At 38.8% G+C, this 26543-nt stretch overlaps 1 protein-coding gene across 1 annotated transcript in view; it reads right to left on the reverse strand.

Annotated features, from left to right (window-relative positions):
* Nucleotides 1-20662: 20662 nt before the first annotated feature.
* The window catches only part of LOC104524176 (arginine-glutamic acid dipeptide repeats protein-like), a gene marked incomplete at its 3' end in the record, with an annotated part of 80683 nt that continues 74802 nt past the window's right edge, over nt 20663-26543 (reverse strand). The window contains exon 10 of the mRNA XM_010167003.1: nt 20663-20761. Within this exon, the coding sequence (XP_010165305.1) occupies nt 20663-20761 (99 nt within the window). The remainder of the gene's footprint in view (nt 20762-26543) is intronic.

Here is a 26543-nt window from a genome sequence, read left to right on the forward strand (position 1 = left end):
CAGAGAAAGTCCAACTGCTCTAAGATGTTGCACCAGCTCAGGCTGTGGCCGGACAAGAGAAGGTCTCTTGGGGACGGGAATCTGCAGTCAGACTGCCAGGTCCTTGCCCTTGTTCTGCTCCATCCACCTCCAGCCTTAGCTGGCAGGCTTCCTCTCGGTCCTGCCTTCTCCAAGAGCCCAGGCTGGGGACTGGTGGCTTGGTTAAAGCTGGGAGAAAACACTTCCTGGCACTAAGCCCAGGAAGGCTGCATGGTAGAGAAGTGGGTGGAGAGATGGACAGATGTTCTGTCTGGTCAGAGAGAACATAAAAAAGTCTTCCACAAGGCCACCAGCTAAAGAGGAAAAGAAAGCTGCAAAAGAAGAGGAGGAAAGACCCTTTTCTAGGGGTACAGGGGAGGGGCAGAAGGCAGAGAGGTTCCACACACTTCTTGGCCTAAGAACACATCCTCAGAGCAACTTGCCAGGAACAACTGCTCCCAAGGTAACAGAATATTCTAGGTTATGACAGTAGAATGAGGAACAAGCCTGATGATTCAGCAAAGCTCACCTGAAACCTTTGTAAAAAGAAATAAATAAATCAGTCCACTGGGAAAGAGGAACTATGAAGAAAAAAAATCTACATTCAGGCCTCTTTTAACATGCCCTCCTGCTGGGAGAACAGGATATGCTTCAACCTCATCTGAACTTCATTTTACTGCTTCCTGTCACTACCGTAACTCTGCTTAATGGTTTGGGGTTTTTTTCAATTTAATTTTGAAGTAGCAAGCAATTTCACCCTTAGCATCAGATCCTCGTGCTGTTGCGTGTTACATCCGTTAACAGCAAGCTTGCAAAAATCACCTAGCTGGCAAACTTGTTTAATAGAAAGACACCACAAGCCTTCTGTGAATGTCCCTGTACGTTGCTCCATAGACCTTGGCACTGTATCACAGATGAGTGCAGATCTCAAGCACGCAAGCAGAAGTAGTAGATCTTTGTGGAAATATCCACGTTCCCCACTGTTCTCTCAGTGTTATCTGCCCTTAGCCTACAACACCTCGGATGCTCTTAGGTTGAGTTGACGGCTCTGTCCCATCTCTACGCACAGCAGTTCTTTGTCTGCTCCTGCAGAAAGTCAGGCTGTCACCAGCTTGCAATTTAGAGTCTCCTCCTGAAGAGGCTGCACTGAAGCACAGATCATGATTTGAAGGATCTTACTCTCTTCTCCGACACAACCACGCAAAGGCATGAGAAATTGTTCACGCAGTCTGGCAACTGCTTGAAGATGTCTGCAACCACTTACTACAAATCTCTGTTGCAAGAGATCTCTGTCGTAGGGGAATGCCTGTGCTTTCATGACCGCTGACACTAAACACACAAGCTCTTTCATGAATCTGTTTGGCTTGCAGAAAGTTGTGGAGTAACAGCAAGTAAAGATCCTTCCCTGTCCACTGCACCAGCTGTGACAGGGAAGCATGAACAGTAATAAATGCTGCCAACCCCTGCAGTGCCAGTTCTTGCTGCTTCATTACAAACTACAGATTTTTAAGTAACCAGTTGTGAGACAAGTTTATTTGTTGTTACTGTTCATTTTAACAGTCCCCCTTCAGGACTGTAAAAAGGTAAACGTTTCTTAAATCATGCCACAAACATGTTTCCAGATTTCCAGTCCAAGAGAGAAGGCACACACGCAGGTGATAATTTTGTGGAGCAAGACCAGAAGAGAATAAGCATATATATGAATGTGGGTGTGTGTATACTTTTTTTTGGATAAAAACATCCCTTACCTCCAAAATACACTTATTCAATTTGCTCTTTCCTTCAGCAGATTGTGACCTTAGTTCAAAATATATACTAAAATTAAATCCAGCTTTCTTTTCATAGATACCGGTCTGTTTATTTTTCTTGTCAATTTTTCCTAATGAAATAAATCTCTTGTGTAAAGACAAAAATTATCCTCAAACCTTTGTGGTATTTTGATTTATTTTTTTTTTTTCCCAGCAAGTCCTATTACTCAAAGATATTACGCAAAAACAAAAACATTTTGATGCTATTCATTAGATACCAATCTATATTAAAAGGTGCTTATGTTCTCATTGGATATTCAAAGCAACTCTTCAGAGTGCATTGCTGGTCATCTACATGCGATAAAAATCTTATACTCCTTAGGCCATATGCTTGTAAGATCAAGTACCCTCTATAAACAACCTGACAAGAAATGTATCAGCTGAAAGGCTTAAAGGTGCCAAACAATTAGCTTTCCCTTCCAATTGGATCGCTTTGTCTTCCTGAAAAATTATACTGCAAAATTAAACCCTACCTCAAGCTGTAAGAGATTCAACACCACAGGATTATAGAGAGGCAGAGAGACACACAACGTCCACCCGTCTGTGTTCCGTATATCCACAGCCATATACACAGACAGAAAGTCATTAAGCAGGCTCCCTCGGGGAATGCCAAAACATCCTGAAATGATAATGATCCCCCTTCCATGGTGCTGCACTGTTGGCTTTTGTTTTGAACAATAGATCTCCCATGATACCTCTCGCTTGCTGAAAATATTGGTATTAAGTGAGCACGAGCACAGCTGTGTGTAAATTACATATATAAACAGATTAGATTTGTATATTTATACTGGATGCAAACACATTAATAGCACATTTGCATACACAGTTGGCTAAATGAGATTGCATGCAGAGCAGGATTAGTAGTTACAAACACATTTATTTAGAATTTTCAATAAAGCATTTATACTGCCATTCAAGAGGTCAAAGTGGATTCAGCATCCTTTCTGCCCTCTTTGCCTTCTCAGAAGTACACAAAAATGCTCTTGTCAACACGCTTTCCATGTCTTGCCAATCCCTCATCACAACTGTTCCAGGAAAAGGATTTACAAGCCAGCAGAAGACACTGAACTGGGGTGCTTACCTACAGGTTATTCAAATTTCCTTCAGTTCAGTCTATGGCAGGTGATGTTTTTAAGCGTGGGTAAGAGTTCTACATTTAATAGCATGAACTACTACCTAGAAGAGTTTTATAAACTGGCATTTTTCTCTTCTCTGTTTAATGCCAGGGCTCAATGCAAGTCTGTATGAAAGGCAATATGATATTGAAGGTGACACAACAGCTCTCAGACATTTCCAACGCTGGAAGAGAATTCATCTATTCCTTCACCCCCAGGCTTTGAGCTGTCAGAGCGCTGCTAACATTATGTGCTAACCCCAGCTTTATTGTACCATCAGTATTTTAACAGAGCTATTTTTATTAAGGGAGATTTCAGGTTCACTCAAAGCAGTATGCAAAGCTTTGATTCACTTTCTGCATTGTACCAGCAGAGTGCCTAGATGAGAAAGAGAAAACAAAACAGAAAAAAATAAAAATCAATTATGTCTAAATGAGGAGCCTTTATTTTTGCTCTAATTATGCCCTCTGATTATTGGCTCTGGGTGCTTTCACTGCACATCCCCAGACAATGTTCCCAAGCCAGCCCGTCTCTCTCGCCTTCACATTTCACGTCGGTTCCTGTTAAAAGGTCCAGTCCTGCCTCTTGGGTTCACCACGCTCACAGCTCCACCGATAAATCATCCACCAACCTGCTCGTGGAAATGCACTGGCCGCGATGGGATGGCTCTGGCCCGGGTTGCCAAGCAACCTGTGCAAGAGGGATGGCTGAGAACCGCTGACAAATAGCCAAGTGGCTGCAACAACAGACTTCTCTGTCAAAAACGTGTTTGGGAGAAGTGCCTCCCCCGCCTCTGCTCCCTGCGAAACACTGTGTGATTGTAAAATCAAAATCAAAAGGCTATTGTAATGAACACACACTTCCTGCTCAATTACTAATTGTTAAAAAGCTGCGGGGAGGCTGCGATCACACAGCGTATGGCAACAAGAAATGTGATCCGGTAAACGAGATAAAGTCAACAGCACGCCAAGAAACCTGATCTAAGAACAGCCTGCAGTGGCACATCAGAAGCTGAAGAACAGATCAAAAAAAAAAAAAGCTGGATATTAAAGCAGCAGCAGGAGGAAAAAAAGAAAAGCCAACTTTACTTTTCCTGAGCTCTAGAAAGGGTATTTGATAAAAAACCTTGACTCTTTGGAAAAACAATTCATGGATCATTACAACATTATTATCCATCGTAACACCACTGCAGTTGCCTGGTCCCACATTTCAACAGAAAGATGAACAGACAGGGACAGATGAGCTCTCTTGTTTGAACACTGCTCAGTTTGCAATTTACTTTCCTGTAATAAAGTAAGGGTGGGAAGAAGAGGCTTCATTTTTCCAAACCAGGTCTGGAGAACTCACCCCCTGGCAGCACTGCAACAGAGGGTCGAGCTGCAGGAAGATCTGCCAGAGAGAGCAACAAGTCCTGAACCTCCAGAAGGCTGGAAAAGCACAGTCCCTCGGGACTCTACAAACCTCTCCTCTAAACAGCAGTGCAGAAAGACAATGTTAACGCACAGGCAAGCATTTCCTTATTCTACTAAACTTAAATCACTTCCACCAGCAAGAAACTGGGTTGGCCAATTTGCCCCTATTTATACTCAAATGCCCGTGACAGACCTTCTGCTGACAGACATACAGGTCCACCTGTGCAGGCACGACAGGCAGATCCAGATGTGTTGCTCACAAATCCTCCCTGGGACATTTGCACTTTCGTGATCTTCAGAAAACCACCACGTTGCACATGTCCATGCACAAGGTTTCACACAGGGAGTTGAGGACTATCCCCTTCTGTGGGCACAAACCTTCATCAACCTGGAGACTGCCTTCACTGACAAAAAAAGAGCTTTCTCTTTATGTGAGGATTGTTGTCTCCTGTAATCAACAGTTTCTCAGTGCTGCAAACAAAGCTAAAATGATTTGAGTGTGTTTTTACATAAACGATTTTTTAAGAGATGCATCTGAAGAGTTAAAGAGAACAAAGGTCTGGCACATTTGTGACCCAGAGAAACAAAACAACAAGCTGCTGCCAAGAGACAACAGAAAGCTTTTGATTATACTTCAGATTGCTCTTTTCTGTACACAAAGAGATTAATTTGATTGTTATTTTACACTGCTGTTAAAATGCTAATATACAAAGGGCCTTCATATACATCAAAACTAAAGGGCAAGTAAAAAGAAAAAGTTGGACAATATGTTCCTTTCCAAGGACATACTTCCTGTCCACATGACATCTGGAATTATCTCCCTTTAATACAGGTAAGTAGTAGAAGTTCAGCACTTAAACTGCAAACTTCAAGCCAAAAAACCAAAAAGCTATTTGCTTTTAATTTCTCAAACTCATGCTCACCTAGACTTGGTAAAAATGCATTTTCTAAAAATAAATAAAAATAAATAAAATAATTAATAGTTCCCATCATTCCAATCATTGGTTGCTTTGTTTCTTTTTTTTTTAACAGGATGAAACTAGTCAAAAGTATAGAGTACAAAAGCAGAGATAACAATACATACAAGCAACATATATAATATGAACTGAAGTAGAAAAGCAGCTCCTGTGGAATACAAACAATGCCCTACTATAGCACCTTTCCTCTAAAGGAATGGTTCTCATTCGTCAGATGGGAGTATTAACATTTCTCTTCCTCACATACTCTGAATCTCAAATACCTGTACCAAAACCTGCAATGCCAGCGCATGCTTAAAGTTATTAATATTTCCTTTAATGCCAACATCAGAATAAATATCATCTTCCATAGGGCTGAAGCTGTTCCTTATGTTTCCTCACCTTTACTGGGCAGAAACAAGCCAAAAGGAAAATATCATGTATTACCTTCCCTCTGAATTTCATTCTACTCATACTGTTTTTCTTAACAACAGGATTTTTATTCACCTTACAATACCGTAGGGAACAGCACTCTGCCCGCTAACGCAGAGTGGATCTCCATTAAATCATCAATACTAAAATGCCCATTCTAGGCAATAACACGGGCGGGTGAACACAGATACACACCAGCCCCCAACCCCTGAGTTCAGCAAGTTCAGGCCACAAAGCTAATAACTAACGTGAGGGTTTAACACAGAATAAGCTTCCACTTGAGCTCTTTCCTTCAAGATTAGAACATTTCCATTTTCTCCAGCTTTTCCCCCAGAAAATTTTCTTTCTGTTACACAGATTATACAGAATTGTGAAAATACACATCCATTTACTCAAGTTTAACACTATTATGCAAGCCTGAAGTTGTTCTTTCACTGTGACTTTTTTTGTCCTTTCAGTCAATTTGTAACACGAAGCACAGAAATGCACAAAAAAAGCAGCACTTGGACTACTTGGAATACACTGTATGATCCTTACAAGACTCAAACACAGCATTTCTAGTCAAGTCCCTTATTGCAGAAATATTGTTCCACTGGGATTTCAACTATTATTGTCAATTATTCTGGAGACCATATTTCTGCCTTCAAACAGTGGCTTTATGCAAATGACAAAGAAACAAATAAAACCACTTCAAGAGCTCCCATACTTTAGAGCAATGAACGAATCCAAGAATAATGAGACAAAATGGCAGCAAGAATCCCCAAGGAAATGATACATATAGAGAGGCGAGTATTTCTGTAGGTGACTTCGCCAAGTAAATTAAAATTAAACAGCAGGGCTGTTCACAGCAGCAGCGCCCAGGTTTGAGTTCAAGCACTGAGATCCAAATTCCAGTTTGTGACCCTTACCCAAATGACATAAGGCATCCCTGCAAACTTCCTGAATTTCTCTCAGGATAAGTCTGCCACAGACTGCAGCACAGTGAAGAGATACCCGAGAGCACAAATCTGGATATAAGAAATACTAGTGATGATAAAATCAAATTCCAGGCTAAAGAGATACATCATATATCCTCAGTGACACACCTTGCCTGTATCAAGCAGAAAGCCATATTCCTCCTGCGACAGTTCTTCATCCTGCCAAGCCCTTTGCAAGAATAATAGGGTGTTCTGACACATTTCAAGAATTTCATACTTTTAGTTACAAAGAATTGAAAATCTAGGAATTCCCATTTTCACCTACGATGATACAGTATCAGAAAACCTTGAGCACTTAAAACCAAAATGAGCATATTCAGAACACTGCAAATTCTACACAGCTCTTCAGAAAAGTTCAGTCTTCAAAGCCTCATAATTTAAGATTTTATTTAACCTGTGTTTTCTTTCTTCCACTGAGGCAGTCAAAAAAGTTGAGAGATGAGAAATGGCAAGGGACTCTAGGTATGTCATACTGTCTCCACTGAAGACAGCAGATTTTAGCACGTCAGCAAGCCCCTGAAATTCCCTCTTTAGATATGGGCTGGGGCAACAGTGGCAGCATATTTTGTGTCTGTGAGCTCTAAAGGCTGAGGCCAGAGATAACAAAACATAACTTGTGATACTGTGCACTGGTTAGAAGATGAGGGGACAGTTTAAGGAGGAGACTAATTTCCAAACAGTGACAGACACACATCCTTTGATACTTCCATAAGAACTGAACCCCCAAATTTGGCATTCAAGTAACTTCTGAATGAATTCTTTATTTGAGTTATGTAGCAGTTCCTAGGAAGAGTGGCAGCATTTACCTCCAATTTACAAGACTCCATGCTGAAATATAGTAATGTAACCCTCTCTTTAAATAATATTATTTTCATTATTTTTAACCAGTAAGTCCCACTGGACAAGGTTTAACGTCCTTACAAGCTCCTGTCATGAACTCACACAACTCTCATTGCTCAATTATCCATTGTATTTTTGTCAGAAGTACGTTAAGATTTTGGTAAAGCAAATGATACACTTCTGCAAAGCAGCCATCCAATTACTGCGGAAGATGTTGGCTCATACAATGATTTTGGCAGTAATGTATAAAAGCTGTTTTAAAAAGAATCAGGTGACTAGATGATCTTCGAAGGTCCCTTCCAACCCAAACCATTCTATGATTCTTAAGTTCCCTTTTCTTTTGTGTCAGGGGCTCTGAATAAAAACATCTATTAGGGAGGGATGGTACCAAATGAAAGGTGACCCATAAACAACAGGAAGATTTGAAAATGAAGGACCAGAAATGCATCTATAACAAAGGTGAACACTGGCAAAGGAAACTTGAAAGGTAGATAACCAGGGGGAGGGAGGCAAGGGGGAAGTGGTGCTGAGACTATGGAATTACCTCCCCGGACACATTGAACTGGACAATATCTTCCAGAACAGATAAATTAAATATGCACCCTAATAAAACAGAGGTGCCCTCTTTTGCCTTCCCCAGTTTGTCACAAATGGAATGTTTGATTTGAGTGTTTGAAGTTATTCCAATGCAGTGGAGGGTAATATGCTGTGATGCTTATTTATTAGCTCCTCTAAACCCATAAACCCCCATCTGATCAATCTCCCCATGTAGCCTAAAAGCTATATAAATCTGAGCAGATACTATGGAAGGGGGTGAGGGGGAGACAAGAAAAGGAAGGAAAGGAACAAAAGAAAAAACATGCTGGATCATGCACAAGTGGATAGGGGAACAAGTGAGATATCAAGAGGCCAGTAAAAGCTGAAGCAAAACCACAAACCCAGAAGCTACGTGCACTTTGAGTCTTTACCACAATATATTCACAAAACCACAAGGCACATGAAAAGTAAAAAAAGGACAAAGAACACGAAGTAGTAGTTTTTAAATGCACCTTCAGCAACACATCTTTTACACAACAACTTAAACAAGGAGGAAGGAAGAGAAAACCTAACCACAAGCTAGTTTACGAGATCCTTTGCACAGTGTGCACACGCTGTCCCAGGACTGCTGTGCTGGGTTCACATGAGTCGACTACGTAAACTTTTAAAGAGGTTAAAAGTGAAGTTACTTGGTTAGTATGAAATGGAAAAGAATATTCTTCTAAGGTGGCATTTCCACACTCAAATCTGAGTTTCCTTCTAGATCATATGAAGCCCCTCATATTTGCTATGTGAGGAACATGGAGTCAAACTCAGAGATGAAACCTTCTCAGCTCGAGTTGACTTCCTCACTATGTGCAGGTACCCAGCATCTCTCTGGATCAAGTCCTTATTTGCTGTCAAATTCTTTTTTTATGGCAGTATAATAATTTGCTTTACTGGCACTGTTACCCTCATAACTAATTAGGAATCTTGGATGGATGCAGAAGATGATCAATATTTAGTCACTATGCACCTACTACAGAAGCAGCCTATTATCAAACAAGTGACACCTCCACAAACTTCAATTAAATAATGGTTCCCACAGTGGATTCAGAGCCACTGACAGAACAGCAAGTGATTTAAGTAACATAAAGCCCAGCAACTGGTGATGGATCACAGTTTTTTCACTCGCTCTGTTACAGCCTGTAATAGAACAAATGATCATTTTTCAGCCTAATTGAATATGGCTGCCCCACTTATACACAAAAGGAGACAAAGCTATATAATTTGCTTCATTAAAATGCATTGTTATGTCATCTGAAAGATTAACAAAAATCGGTGCTGTTAATAGGGAAGATTACAAAAATAAAATTTATCACGCAAACAGAGCTTGCAAATGAGGTGGATTTTGGCATTCAGGCTGCTTATGCTTGTGCAAGAAAGATAAGTCCTCAGTGCTAAAGCTCACAGAGCATCCATACTGTGACAGCAACCAAAGTTTCTTAAATAAGAATTACATCACTACACCAATTTGAAGAAGCATTTTGTCATTTTCTGCTGTAATGGCCAATGGGCCATAGCAAATAATTCTTATATAAGCTGCCAGGCAAAAGCAGAGAAAATCTAGTGACATTCGGAAAGTTGGGAATAAAAATTATTTTTGTAATTATTAGAAAAATCAAAATACTTGTTAAAAAAAGAGCCTTTTCCAACATGAAAATAAAAGTTTCAAGCAAGAGTGCTCCGCTCATTCTTGAACCTCTCTGACCCACATCCTTGTGAAAGCTGCAGTTGAGCTTCAGGATCCCCCTGACTTAGTCTGAGCTGGCAGCCTCCATGTTCACACAGAATGGAAGGCAAGGCTAAGACAGAGATCCAGACTATCAGTACAAAAAAACTTGCATGAGGAAAAAAAAAAAACTTTAAAAAATTAAATGTCATCTTGCCAAGAAGGACACAACACTGTCATCTGTCTCTGCACTTGCTTTGTTTTAGGTCTTTATTTTGTGTTTTTAAAACAAACCTTGTTAGGATCAGCAAATTGCCATTTCCCATGGTTAGACAGCAAATAACTCTTTTAAAACAAAATAAGAGATTTGCCATATCAAGGAATCCATTCCTGGGCTCTATGTATTTACTGAAGTGTAATTCTGACATAAGTATTCACTTTTACCTGTATCCACTTAGACTAAACCAAAACTACTTGGGAAGATGCTGGAGATTTCTATCATACCCTTAACATGGAAAAATATCAAAGCACTTCACCATTATTTATTACTATATTATAATTGCACTTTAAGGTATTAAGGAGGGAAGGATCCTCTAGACTAATTTAAATTTCTTAACACTTGCAAGACAGATAAACTCAACCAAACTACTGAAGTGACAGGACTATTGAAAACATTTTAAATCAAATGAAGAACTCTGGATGTTGCTATCAATACAAGAGAATAAACCACTCAATCTCTCCTTAGCCATGAGAAGAGGTGGACCTAAATTTAAATCACACTATTTATAGCCTTTCCAAAACAACAGCAAACAAATCTTCTGAAAACTGACAACTAACCAACATTTCTTATATTTAAATTATAAAACTGTTTTCAAAAGCATAAAGAAACTCATATAATCCTGGATGCTGGAGTGTTGGGATAACGTACACCAAGGAGCATGAGCCAGAAATCTAAGGCCATTTATTACATTTGCATTCAGAATGGGAAGCAAACTGTGAATCTTATTAGTACTATCAAGTCTTTTAAAAGTCAATCATATTATTAACAAATATGGATTATCTTATTTTAAAAAAAATTAACTTTCAGAATTTGGAATTGGAATTCCAATTTGGAATTTGGAAATTAAATCATGTACAAAGAAATGGAGAGTAAATAGGTCAGTGGAATGTAAGCAAGATAGCTTTGATCACAGTATCTTTTTAAAATTAAATCAAGACAACCTCCTCCACATGCACAAAAAAGACAGATACAGGGCAAAAAAAGTTTTACCATGATCACAAGAGGTGAACACTTACAGCCACTCACTTGGTGCTGCTCGGTATGGTAAAAGCATTAACCCTAGAAAGTCCCAGTATTCTGATGATCCCTGCACTCTCCAGATGCCCTTACTGCTGTAATGTCATGACTCAGTTTCCTTTTGGAGAAGAACAGGAATAGGATGATGTTATATTTAAACCAGACTCCGGATCTCTTAGCAGATAAAATCTGAATAAAAGGTCAGAGCATTGAAGACAGTAACTGTGTCACTGACCAGAGAATATCATCTGATGGGAGGAAGGAAAGAGACAGCCGAGTCCACGCAGCGTATCAGCCTGCTGGGTTTATTTTCTCCCCCTGCACAAGGCTAGGGGGGAACAGCCTTTGTTTCAGTTGCAATACTGCTGAGCTGCACAGCTCACGGTTCTATGTATAGAACTTGTAAGATATACACGAACATTAAAACTGACTCCAGCTCTGTTGCTAAGAAACTACGAAGGATAGCTTTTTTGGCCCTCTTCATTTATAAAATAACCACTTTGCCCTATGGGAGAAGGAATGCAATCTTTCAAGTCCCCTAGTGCCTTGTTCTCATTTTTAAATGAACACAGAAAGATGATCGAGAATGCTAGGAAGTGTAAGTGAGCTCCATTTTTAAGATGCCCTTGAAAATGAGATGAAAAACATGGTTTCAACAATCAACTGCTGTCATATTTATTAATCTTTCAAGCAGCAGATTATTTCCCCTTGGCAACAGTGAACTATGTGTATGTGCTTCTGTCTCTCTATTACAAACCTTTTGCTAGAAAACAAAACAAAACACCAGCTTCTGAAAGCACCTACAAATTATTTAGTTTATATTGGAGTTAAACTTTGAATTTAAGAGTTCAGCTTCCCGTCCCCACACAGAAATAGCCTACTAAGCTGTGGCGACTGGCCAGTGTAAATATTTGTTGTATTATTTTTTGGGGATCAGCAATATGGTAAGTGCTTAATAGATAAAAATATTCCACATGAAGGCAGAAAGACTATGAATCAAGTAACATATGGCGGTTAAACAAAGCAAATAAAAAAAAATTGATATTGTTAAGAAAAGACTAACTTATCTGGCAGCTGTGGAAAGATCAAGATTAGCAAAAGCAATGAAATCACCCATTTTGAAGCCAAGGTCACTGACAGGATTTATAGATTTATCCCTGAAGGCAGCCTTTGCTGAACATGAAGTGCTGAAATATTTTTTTTATTATTATTATTTTTTTTTAAATCTACCCCCCCACACACTCCATTTGGGCTTTCTCATTTGCTGGAGGCTTTTGAAATTCATTCCTTTTCACAGCTGGTTAAACAATGGAATCTTTCTGCAAACTAAAAGGACAAAATTGATTGCCCTACACAAACTTTTCTGCACGTATAATTGATTTTTAATTCACTGTCTTATTTCCGAAAGGACTTGACAATAAACTCAGTGGTATATGTGCAATATTGATCCCTTTAAACAAGGACTGGGATCAAAGACTGATACAAGTTAATCACAAGCAAAAAGATTGATATCTTTTGTCTAGAAACCTGTGTCTAAACTAAATTCACCTTTTCTAGCCATATTACAACTTATATTTGCTAGCTGTAGTGCATCTTACAATTTTGTATACCTGTCAATTTCTAAGCAACCAATTTTATGCAACTTTTAAATAACAACTTTCTTCCCCCAAGCAGAATAATTTCAACCTTCATTGGTTACTTTTTACTGTGAGGACTGATGGTTCTGTTACACTCCAAGTTCTTAGAATAAGCTACAGACAAGACTGTGCATTCCCACTCTTTCTTAAACTAAAATCTTATTTATTCTCCTTAAAATAAAGGTCTTATCAGACAATGGCAACTTGTGTTTGGTGAAGTTGGGGTTTTTTATTTCAATGCTAAGTTAATTTTCAACTGTTCCTGATTAACACACTTGCAAATGACATCAGATGGCTTGATTTCTATAGTCCAGAAAATGTTAAGTTAGTCAGAACAGTCACTCCCCTATGAAGCTGTAATGTTTACTTTTTGTGGATAAAAAATTTAAACTAAGCAGTAACTGATACCTTAACCTTGTAAGCCCATGCAATTACTCAAAGGCAGCCCTGCAATGCCAGTCTCCTTTTCAAATATCCCTTGATGATTCCCCTCCCCACAACTGTTCCAGAGGCTCTGTTTCAATTTTGCTATGAATTATATTTTCTATAGCTACCATATCAACAGTAAATAAAATTCATGGTATTTTTGCCCCAGTAAGCAGCTCTGTCTTCCAGCATATCTGAAAAGTCTGGCTTCAAAGGAGTGAGCAATGAAAACAATGTTTTCATGAGCAGCTACTGCAAAAAGGGCAGATGAGAGACATTTGAAGATGATATTAGGCAAAGAAGCCAAGCAAATAAGTCTGTGTGTTTTGCATAAGTAATTTCTTGACCAGCTACACGGGATTACTAATGCTTGCAAACACATTAGGAAATTAGTTTGCCATATCTTGTCATTTTTGGCAGAAGGATCTCCACTTGTATTTTATGACAAATGAGCTTTAAGCTGAAGCCAGGTGTGGATATTTTAAAATTTATGAACTTGTAAATCCATGTACATGGCCAATTAAGGTTTATCACCAGCAAGGATTAACTATTCCTGCACATAAATTTAAGAGGTTGTTTGAATCTAGGTTGTTTACCTCAACTACTCTACATCAAAAGCAATGTAAAATATTTAAGGGGCAGCATATTTAATGATAAAAGCTAATTATCAGGGACGTCACGGTGTGTCATTGACAGTTCTGCACAGACATGCACAAATAAAATAAAAACCTCCTTCCTAAGGAACACTTAGCAGTTTGGGGTTTGTTTTTTTTTTTGCTAATTTAACATCTCTGAAAAGATGGCACCAGGTGTAGAAGAAAAAGGAGGAAGTGTCCAAGAAATAATGCAAAACTTATTGTTTCACCCAGATTCTCTTTAACTGTAGAAGACACGGCACTGAATTTCAAAGGTTCAATTAGCCTTGCCAGTGTTCTTCATAATCAACATCTGAATGCTAATTAGGAGCACAATTCCATGCAGCAAAAGCATCCCTGTGCAATAAACTGCAACACAGCAGCAGTGAACTCTGCCTTTAGCTAGCATGCATAAGTAAACAGAATTAATAATTACCCAAGTGCGGACGGGTGACTTAATCTGTTTCGATTAGATGCAGCTCAGCCTGAGGCCTTTGTGTTATTTAAAATGTGTTCATCATGTTTAATTAAAAACCTAATAAACTAGAGGTTCTTTTAGTTCTGATTTGTATTTCTCTCTTCTGCAAGCCGTATTGATTTTGTTAGTACTTTTGATAAAAAGACAGAAAAAAAAATAATCACATTCTGAATAGAGAGACAGAAATGTAAGATCAAATCAGCAGGACTTATGTGAAGAACAGTCAGAACTAGTCTGTTTCCTTCACCATTTCCAATACTTGAGGCATAACAGAATTGAAAGCCACTTCATTAAATTAACAAAACATAAGATGAACATTGTATCCTTTGTAAATGACAGGTTATTTATCTGAAATGGAAGCGTGCACAATAAGCTCATTTTTGGACCTGGAGCAAGTGTAGGGTCAGAATTGTACTGAACAACACTGAAAGTATAAAAGCCATTTTGCAGAGAAGATTTTTGTCCCAAGTCGGGTGGAAATTCTGTAAGGACAATTTTTCTTGTGAAATATTTCCACTGAAACCATGCCAGGAAATATAGTGTTCAATTTAAGCTAAACTGAAATAAGCTAATGATCACAGTTCCAGATTTGGAGTCTTTGGAAAGTAAAGCAGCGTATCATTAGGGCAAGCACCAGAGTTTCAATATAGGCACTCGGTTTCAGGTTCATTGTACTTATAGACAACAAACTCTAAGTCTGTACATTTCAAAATACAATTTCAATGTCAGTTTTGAACTATTTCCAACTGGAGAAGAACTGACCAGCACCATTCCGTTCTTATTAGGGATTTCTGAAGACTGCTTGCATCAAAAGTGCCTGTACTCTGCCATAGATTTAAAGAGGCATTTTTAGAGGTGACCATGAGATGTAGGGAAGAGCTCACTTCTCCTTCAGTCTGACGATCCCTTGCCGAGTGAAACATCTTTGTTTTCTCAGTGTGTTGAAGTAAGACAAGTACTAACTACACCTGGTCTGTACTACAACCTACTCCTGCACATAGAATGACAAAAACAGTGTTATAGAGACTGGGTGCCACCAGGGCTTAGGGAACCTAGGAAAGATGGCTGAGAAAATACAAGGTCACTCTGTAATCTCCTATTTATGAAAGATATCCCATGGAACACATGCCCAGTGGCTAAGTCAGTCCCTCTTCCCCAGCAACACTGACCTTGCTCTAGCAGTGAGCATCACGCCACATGTCAGACATACGTTCAATGGTAGGAAACTTTTAAGAGGGCACCTCCATCAGCTGTGTGATAACAGAGGACTTGCTCCATGACTACTTCTCCCTGCCTACAAGAAAGCTGGGGAGGGGCATTTACAAGGGCAGGTAGTGGTAGGACAAGGGGTGATGGTTTTAAACTGGAAGAGGGGAGATGGAGATGAGATATTAGGAAGAAATTCTTTGCTGTGAGGGTGGTGAGACACTGGCCCAGGTTGCCCAGAGAAGCTGTGGCTGCTCCTCCCTGGAAGTGTTGAAGGCCAGGTTGGATGAGGCTTTGAGCAACCTGGTCTAGTGGAAGGTGTCCCTGATGATGGCAGGGGGGTTGGAACTGGGTGAGCTTTAAGGTCTCTTCCAACCCAAACCAGTCTATGATAATATACGTGCTTTGAACTGCACCCCTTTATTTGAAACCACAGCCTAACACTAACAAGATTCCACCAGCTGATGCTGCTGAATGTCAGTCTATAAGCTGCGTGCTTAGAAGGTGCTTAAATATGGCATTATATATGACAATTGCTCAACATATTTGTCCACAGAAGTAAAAATCATGAGCATTACAAGAGAAAGCAACCACCTCTCACCAAATCATTGCTGTAAACCCATGTCAAGTGTAGCATCAGCCTTTATAAACAGGAAACAGCTGCTGTTAGAGCTACATGTAGATGCACCAGTAAAGAAGTTTCTTTAGCCAATTTTATTAAGCAGCATGGAAGACTGGTTTTCACAGTATGCATCTGAATTTACATACTGGAATAAAAAGGTTTAAAAATAGCCACAGGTTTAGAAACACAAGGGGGACAACAAACCTCTGTCTTCATATTTACAGAGCCTTCCATTTGATTCAATCACTGGCCAATTTTATTTTCTGTTTAATTTGATCTAAACCTCTGTAACTAGATCATCAGTAGTAAAAATAACGTAACTTCCCTCCTTTATTTTTATCAGTTCTGATCACTGCAAAGCAGCTTTTACTTGACAGTTTTGTCAGAGCCAACAAAGCTGTTTCAATTAACAAGTAAGGCTTTATCTTTGGGAAACAGATAGTCCACAAAAAAGCTAAATGCATTATAAATAAATAATTTTTCAATAAATTAGAGTTATTCACAGTGTAAAATCACAAATACTACTAAATACTACAGAAACCTGGGCTGGACACAGCATTGCTATCACATGTGAACATCAAAACTACATTAGTCATCCAGCACAGTGGAAATGGAGTCAGTCAAAATACTCGTGCAAGTAACAGACAAACCAATTTACAGAGGATTTTTGACTTAGGGAAGTGTAAAGTTGTAAGAATTACTTTTGTACTAAGTCAGTTATTTCCCTGTGTCAATGTGACTACGCTTCTCCTTCAGTTTCTTTTGCCACCTGCCCCATTACTTGGCAGTGTCACAATGTTCCTTTCCCTCTGGCTCTCTGCTCTCCACCCAGCTTAAAAATCTGGCAGAAAATGAACTGAAGAGTAACAAAAGGGGGAGTGTGACTTTTCTGGGGTCCAGAGGCATGGCAGGGGGCAGAACATGGTTACAGGATTAGAAAGGCAGGAATGGAAAAACTGGGACAACAAAAACCATTATCTACATTATTTGAATTGTTCACAGGCCACAGAACCTCTCTGTTAGGGAGGTGAACTAACCAAAGCTTTGCACCTGGTGTGGTATCTGCTTATTTGTACAAGTTGTAAAAATTAAGGAAGTAGATATTTGCTGGGCCACAAGAAGAGATTAATTCTATGTTCAGCACAAATAGGACCATGGTTTGGACCCGAGTCTTCCACTTCCCTCAGAAGTGCTTCTCTTGGATTATCAGCTGGCCACATTACTAGAGGCTTCCTCCTGCTCATCACTTGCCATCACGACATGGTGGGGGGGGATGACATTTAATCACAAAATTTAACTTTTTTTGGCCAGACTTTGGGTTTCACACATCATTGTTTTCTGAAAAATACTTTATTATGGAGTTCCTATGCAGCTCTAGCACCCTGTGTATCGCACAGAAAGCTTTCCTCAGTTTCACAGAGCCAACAATGAGGAAACTTCCCTTGCAAGGCTCAGAAATGCTCAGAAGTGCAGTACAGCTGCTTTAATCTGGAGTTTTCTCCAAACTGCCAGGGACAAACATGCTATGAAGTTGTGCAGGTGGAGCTTAGCTGTCTATAAATAAGAGCACAGTTTGATCTTTGGCTCTGCTGAGGCTGGAGAGCTGCCAAGCGTTTCTGGAAACTTGGATGGAACAGAATAAGAACAAATATGATAAAATGAGCTGAGACTGACAATGATTTATAGAGTCAATGATCATTATTCTGTACTCAGAGTTTGAAACAGTGCTCCAAAAGTGCACTTTTCAATAAACTTTACTTTCTTATTCCTAAGGCTCTATTCTCCATCATGTAACATGGACCGCTCATCAAAAAACCCTGAGCTGCAGCAGCTATTGCATTCACAGCATGGTGCAGCCCATGGAAAAAAAACAAGGAGACTGAAAAAAAATCTACATGGAAAAAGAGGTGTTGGCACTGTACAACTTAACCATGAATGTGCAAAAGAATGTAAGCAGAGAAAACACAGGTTAAAATAATGTGAATGCAAACTTACCAAACCCAGGGCAGAGCACTTGAAATACCTGTTCTGACGGTTCCCTAAACAAAACTCCCTTTTATGACAAGATAACTGTAAAACTTACCAGGAAACTGTGTTCTAGGCTTTTTACTCATCCTCTCCTTTGCTTTGGTGTTAGCACATGATCCTCTTTCACTCTATGACTTCAGGCAGTCTCCTTACCACAAAGGTTCTTTGTTGGATTGCAGAATAAGCCTACTTTAATACAGGTTTATATGGCCTGGCCTACCCCTAATCTAGCTCTTGCAAAAAGGTTTACATAAATGGAGAGGAAGCACAATAACTCCCTGAAAGACTTTCAGAGAAGCTAGAGCTTAAAAACTCTCTCCAGCTATTGTCTGAATAATTAAAAAACGCTAAGAGACCACAAAAGGTTCACCCATTATTAATCAGTTCTATTTTACAGCACCATTGCAACTTTGAGTAGCTTCACAAGACCACAAATTTTTTATTTTTATTTACTACTTCAAATACTTTACCACTTAACTAACTAGCTCAAAATTTAATTCATTCAAAGGAGAAAAAAAACAAAAACAAAAACAAACCAAACCACTTTTCTCTTGTCACTTCTGCATGAGTAATGCTGTCTTGCACCGTATCAGATTTTTTTCATTTATATATCTGGTAAGTATAAATGACAAGCTGAATTTCTATCCCTGTTTATTCCAATATGCTACATAAGAGAGAAGCAGCTTTTCCAACAGTGAAAGGTAAAAACCAGGCAAGTCTGAAGTTCTTATGTGATAAATATTTTATCACAACTAACTTCCAATCATCTGACTTTCTATTTTAGTACACACTGCAGCCTAATTATTGAGCTAGGAAATCTAACATTTTTCCATTTTCACAAAACCAGTCATGCCTGGTCAGCTTGCTGAAGAGCTACTGTCTTCTTATGTGTAACATTTAATATAAATCTATTCTGTTAAGCACAATTAACATCAGCATTAAAATGCAAAATATTTTTAGGATGTAAACCAAGTGAACTTGTTCACCATTTCTCCTAGGTACTGGAAATACATGGTCTGACAAACAACGGGTTGTAATGGAGCAGCATTTGGATTCCAAATGCTGCCAGAAAATGCATCTTGTGTTGAATGCAAGATTTAAGAATCTGTTTGTTTACAAGGTGTCAGCAAATTAAGAAACTATAATTTTCTCCTGACTTCACATGATTTATTTTGGTTTACAACCCTACAGAAAACTGGTTAATAAGCACAGTTGCATTATATATGTATAAAAATTAAGCCAGCAGAAACCTCACAATTGCAGCAATTAGGCTGCAGAATGAACCACAAGAATCACCTTTGCTTCACTAATTCTCACACAGATACAATCTCCCTCAAATTCTGGAAAAACACCCAGAAATAAAAATAATGAAATGCTTTCCCAGCAGCACACCCTCTCTGCCAACTGGAGATTTTATGAAGAGGTGTCTTTCTCAGGTCAAAATTGTTTTTTCCCCACTAATCAGACTGCAGAGCAGTATCTTTTAGTAGGCTAATAACAACAGTAAAATTTCAATCAAAGCCATATACACCAAAAACCTCAACCTCTGTCTGAAGGAAAGAATGACACATTTACATGTTCCTTCCCTGCCTGCACTACAACCCCAAACCTGGAAAGACCAGCTACCAGCCCATGCTGAAAGAGCAGCCACATGGCAAAACCAGCACTATGACTACTAAGTGGTGCAAGCTGAAGAGACTTGCAGTGTTACCAGGATGTTAAATTGTATGAGCCCAAATCCCTCAGCAATCCCAGGTCAGTAACTGTAAGGACACATACTGCATGATGTATTTACTGCATGCCCCGAATTCATCATGTCCATACATCACTTTGGGAGCTCCATATAAGATGGATGCACTGTCTTCAGTGCAGTTTTGGAGTCTGACAATTTCTACAATACTTTCAAGTAAATGTGGATGGCATGGCTCAATCCCAGCTTTCAGATAATCTGGTTTTGGTCTGCTCTTTGTTAAAGATTCATCCATCAAGAACTGTGCTAGCAAACACTTTCTAATATGAGGGGGAAGAAGGGACTTAATCTCGAACTCTGTTTAGGAGAAACACTGATACCCAGCCTCCCATTAGGCAATCTGAGCTGACACTGTAAACCTCCTCCAGTTCCACCAGGAAAAAACACCAGGGACAAGACTTTGTCTGCCTTTTACATCTTGTCCTACTCCAATTAATGAACATGGCCAGCCCTCCTGGAGGTGAAAACAACAGCTAAATTCAGAGTTCAGAATTTTTGCAGCTCTTCATTTACCCTACAATATTCTCTCAAAACCAATCACTTGACCTTCTCTCCTCTCTTATTCTACTACTAGAGACATATTTTCCCCAGTCTAATAACATTCTGTATATCAAATGAAGGCCCAGAATTGTGCAAAAATTTATCCTGTGCAGCAAATTATTTGCCCCTCTACTTTCCCATACAGGTACCCTTCCTTAGGGGGGAAAAAAAAAGGGAGAAAAAAGCAAGAGATGCAACATGAACTATAAGGCTTAAGGAAATAATTCATTTCCCTACCACTTCATCTTCAGTCCAACACTTCTCAATCAGTTTTGGCACAGGTTTCTTCACCAAGCGCTGCAGGGCTTTTCCAGCATCATAGTTACTTTCGTGTAGCTAAAAAATAAAGAAGACAAATAGATCATTCAATGGAATTAGCAGGGATCTGATATTGGAGAAAAACCACTAAAGGGGGCCACACAAGATGTTCTATGCCTAATTATTTTTATTTTTGATATATGAAGTAAAATTTAAATAACCTGAAGGGTAATTGAGATGTTATTAGTAGAAGAAACAGCATTAAAACAAGTATGTTTTCCCCTTCCTTCCTAAACTTCCCCCAGGTAACCTTTGAGTCCATAAAGCACTGAGGATTTTCTGGTTAACTTAAAAAATATTATTTACATTAGAAATTCCAAGGGAAATTTTAAAAAGCTCCAACAAACTACTTTTCAAAAGGAGTTGTATTTTATACAGCATTTTTTATTCAGATAAGTAAAACCAACTGAAAAAACTAACATACAGGAAGGATTGCAAACCATGAGAAGTCAAGTTCATCCATACAGAAAATTATTTTTATTGCACTGCAAAGATCAACATGTTGTTGGAAGACAAGTGTGGAAAGGAAAAAAAAACCTCTACAGGTAACTAGAGGAGTAGACCTATGCTTAATCACTCTCGGAAGACGTTTCAACAAGTACTATAATGCTTGAACTTTTCCCAAGACTGATGAACTGAACAAGGATGAAGATACAATTACTGAACAGCAACAAGATATGAACTACTTTGTCACTATTAATATAAAGTTATAACAAAATCTGATTACAAGAGGAAAAAAAAAATATCTCATTTTTCTTATGTCAAAAGGCTCAAATTTTAGAACAGAATTGTGCTTCAAATAAAAATAACACAATTACTTTCTTACTGCTGCTCACTTTAGCTGTTTACATCTCTCAACCAATCTGTAAGTACCCATTATGTACATTTGACAATGGTCAGACCCCTTCTACCGTAGGGCCACCTCCTAACGGTACTGGTTTTTCCTTATATTCCTTCTTTTGTCTGGATTTTGTCTCAACTCAGACTGTAAGCTCTTTAGAGCACAAGAATGCCCTATATTCATACTGCACCTTGTAGCATGATTCAGAGACTTTTCAAAGCTGTAATTACTCCAATTTACTTCTGTTAAGTAGGTCTAAGTGATTTCTACTAAGAAACAGAGGCAGACAACTGAATCAAGATAGAAGGGGAAAAAAAAAACATCAGTCTGTACAGAATTTTTTTTTGTGAGACAATAATAAAAATTTGTTCCCACTGAAAGCCAGCTTTGTACAGTTCCCCCAGTAAATAATCTCTCTGTGAAAGGTTTGCGCGCTGACTTTTGAAAGCCACCATACAACTCCCAGAAGGAAGAAAGTCAAATGGCAGCTGAGATTGTTGTGGTGCCATTTACAGCAAAATACAGTGGGCATATATACATGTGTGTGTATTATAAACATATATATATATATATATATATATATGCTTCTTTTAAACCAAACACTGCTCAATCTAGGCTTTAGGTGGGACAAGCCCGCTGTAAGGAAGCCATGGTCCAGAGCCATGCTACTTCTGCAAATTACAGGGCAGAATATTCAACAAGATTTCAAGAGCTACAGCAGAACTTGCCAAAAGCTGGGAAATCGAAAGCAAAGCTCTGCTCTGTACGGGACTCACGCAGCTGTGAAAAGAAAGCACATCTGTAAGACCTGGTACAAAACAGTCTTCACTTTCACTTCCTGGCTTTTGTCAACTCAGGTTTTAAACAGCTTGTGCATCTGGAAGGACACGGTTTTCTTATAAAAGAGGGTTCACTTTTCCAATAAAAATTATACCATAAACAGAACAAAAAGTGGCCATTTCATACAAGGCACTCTGGTCTGTGATACTGGAGCACTTTATGGAATGGTGATTTGGGATACCATATATCATGCTATGCCATCTTCCCATCTATTTTATTAGCATCTCAGTTTTCTGGTCATGAATGCCACAGAATGGATTGTGACAGTCTATAAGCCAATTGGTTTGCAGCACAAAGTACACCAGAAATTACTCTGTTTTCTTCATTAAAGAAAAAGTCCCTGCACATCAACTTTAATATATTAAAAAGAACAGCTCATTTATTCCATTTGCTGATGAAATTTCAGTTCCATATAATCTCAAGCTTCCTTTGTAACACCTGAAGTTTCCGGAAAAAGATTTGCTCAACAATTATTAATAAACACCTCAAAGAGGTTGTCTGAGGTCCAAAAATGCAGAGGAACAGTTAGCTGTAAAAGGAGAAGTGCATAGCCCTCTAAAAAATCAGGCCACTCAAAAGTCATACTGCATATCTCCCACTGCCAGGGATGAACATGTTATCAGCTGTGTTAAAGGAAAAATTAGTGCATTATGGGTTAACACTTCACACAAATTGGATCAAATCTTCTATTATCTGTAGGAACAGATCTTGAACTGATGCAGGTGCTCTTCCACCTCCACCCAGTTATCAGAATATTCAAAGTTTATTTATTCTTCAAGGACTTTTAGAGAAAGCAATGTACTTCTAAAAATAAAAGGTCACTGCTGGGTAAAGATCACTACCTGCAATGTGTTTTTAGAACAAGCAGTAATGTTCCCTTAACTGGCAGTGTGAACATTTTTTTTTCCCCCCTCCTCTCCTTACCAACACCTAAAATAACAATAGCATACAGGGTGTTACTGCACTTGGCTAATATAATGGGAACAAGAAAGAAAACTAAGCCAGAGTGGTTTTCTATTCATTTTCAGCTTTCTATATGGCACCTACAGGGAAGTTACAGACACTCTCTGCAATAATTATAACTATATGTACTTTTATCGTGTAACAATAGAAAACAATGCTTCAGCTTCCAAAAAATTATTTCCTCCCCACACTCCTCCTTCAGTTACCTGATCTCTGCAAGCTGCTGCTAGGAGATGCATTAATACAGCAGAGCCATCAACACAGCAGAGCCTCACATAGCCCTAAGTCCGGGAAATGCATTACCTGAGATCACTTAGTACAAACTATTCCTTTCAAACCTGTCTCCCCACGTGAAATTTCCTACTGTACAACAGCAGGATGGCTTGTAAATCTGCCTCTGTTGACTACATCAGTGTCAGCTCCCCGGACTACACCTCCATGCAAGTGAAACAATGATCTCGGTCCATCTTACCAGAAGCCAGATGATAAGAGTAGAAAGCCTGACTCGCAGTGCCAGTGCTCAACGCCAACACTCCAACAACACTAATGACCTTAATTATTTATTTTTATTATTTTTTTTAAAGATTCCTGTGGCATGAAATAGCTACTTAAAGGCATGAAAATAAGATGTTGTCTTTTCTACTGGGTACACATTAATTTTTCTCCTTGTTTGCACTCCAGCACTAGCAACAGATCCATCTTAAAGAAAAAAAGGACTGTTTGTTTCGCCAGCTCACCTTGCAAATGCTTTTTCTGTGCATGCCACTACCTAAAAGATTTTTCACTTAGGAAATTTGACAGTGTTGAAAAGAATGGTGCTTCTGTTTCTATTCCCTCTTTGCTCTCTCCAAAAACATGCAGCAATGCCAAAGCCTCTTTGTGACTTGGAGGGCATCTTTATTTCGCCTCAAGGACAACACGTGTTTTTCCCTGGCAGCACCATTGCCCAAGCAGCTCAATCTGCAAAAAAATCAGACAAGCCCAGAAAGAATGGGCTGGTCTAAGAGGCAGCTACTCTGGTTACTAAGAAATACACGAGTTTACAGGCCACCAGAACTGTCCCAAATTACCCACAGAAAATATGAGCATTAACTTTTGACCAAGTAATTACATTAATAACAATCACAAAGCCCATAAGCACAGAGCTAAAAGATGAGTCATATAACAGAAAAGACAGATGTGAAAACAAGAGTACTGATACAAGTTTAGATTCTCCTGAAAATGTTACTTTTAGCAAGCAGACAAAAATCAGTTTTTATAAATGCCATGAGTAGGATAATGCAGCAAAAAGGAAAAATATTTTTTTTATAAGTGCCAGAGTTAAATTTACTTGTTTCAATCTGGCCTATTAATTCTCTGCTTATGACTGTCAGTCATTTATTATATATAAGGACTTTATTGGCAAGCAACACAAACATATAAATAATAGCTAATGATGACTGCCTATGGTTTCATTAACTGCTGGTTGAACTTTTCAAGGTATTGCTATAAACAAAACACTAGATTACTATCCTGTCATCTACAGAATACCATTTTTAGCATTAACTCTGCTATCTAAATTTTGAACCACTGTGACATTATATACACACACAACTGCAACAAAAGGAATCAAGACAAATGCACTTACACTTTAAAACAGAAAATACAGCAACTTCCACGTCACTGGACAGGATTTTAGATGAAAGGAAAATTCCAAATGTGCACGTGTTCAAAAACCTCATTTCTATTATAACAGTCATTAAACAATGCTAGATCACAGGGAAGCCTTATTACCATAAAGTCTTCACATTACCACGAGGCTTCAAGTTTCTACTACAGCTTCTCAGCAGAGCTGCCATTTTCTGTCTGCGTGATGTTGCAAATAAATTCTCCTTTTGGCATGGCTCAGCTGTCAGGCACCTCTGTTCTGTAATGAACCCATGAATTACATCTTGCAGCTCTGACATCTCTGGTTTTGCTCATCAAAATATTGTTCTTCAATTGTAATTTATAACTTAATTTAAATGTCCCTTTTACTGTGACCTTTTTCGATCAGAATGGCACTGCAACTGGCAGCTTCTACTTCAGCAAGGCATCCTTTTGCAATTACAGTCATTATGATCTCCGCTGAAAAGCTCATCTGACTTAGGCTGCATTCATGCTGCAATATTAAATAATTGCAGTCCATTAAGAACACTGATAGATTCCACAGTCTTTTTCTCTGAGGAAAAATTGTTTCTATATAGTAATAAAGTAGCACTGAACTATTTTGAAATCTACCCAGAAAAGCCAATAAATGCAGAAGGGATTGTTCAGCCCAACCACACTTTTGTGGGGATGCTGTCATGTCCAGCATTTATGGGATAGCACTGGAATTCAGGAATTCTCCAGGTTCAAGTGTTGGCTCTTCCACTGAATCATCCCTGGTCACGGACAAATCACATTAATTGCAGGGCACAAAGATCACAAGCCTGACCTGCCAAACATGAGGTAAATACCACCAGTATTGCAAGAGCATTTTAAGACTTAAGTATTACAGGAGTCAAAAGATTAATTTTTCATTGCTGCCAACCAAGATACTTCTGTGGAACTGTAAAAAAAAGAAATACGGTATTCACCTGGTACTGCACAGATGATATTTTCATAATATCCCTGTTTAAGCACCAGTTATTGTAATCCATGCAGGCTTAATTATTGTAATTATTAATGAGGGATTTGCTCCTGTCACTGAAGGGGACAATGGTCAAGATACCCAATAGCTCTGTAAAGCTGTAGCATGTTTAAGAAAGCAGAAAATAAAGAGGAGAGAGAAGGAAAAAAGACAAAAAGGAAAATGAAAAGGAGAAAGAATTACTGCCACATGGCTAGAGTTGCTAGGTGTTCTGGTGTCTAATCCAAGCACCTAATTTAATACAAAATGGAATTCAGGCCACTTCTTTCAGTAGAAGAGCTGACAAATTTCAGTTTGATGCAGATATTCTTTATAGCTATAGACATCTCACCCTACTATCAAATGGAATATGTTCCATAGCAAACGTATCTCATTAGGTGAAACAGCAAAATCTATTTTCAAATTTGCAGCTTTCTTTAAAGTGCTCATCCTCCAAAATGGCAAGATTTGATTTTTATCAACCATGTCTGATACTCAACAAGACTCTAGCCCCAAATGCCCTTTAA

The sequence above is a fragment of the Antrostomus carolinensis genome, unplaced genomic scaffold (assembly GCF_000700745.2).
Source record: "Antrostomus carolinensis isolate BGI_N321 unplaced genomic scaffold, ASM70074v2 scaffold8020, whole genome shotgun sequence".
Taxonomy (NCBI): Eukaryota; Metazoa; Chordata; class Aves; order Caprimulgiformes; family Caprimulgidae; genus Antrostomus; species Antrostomus carolinensis.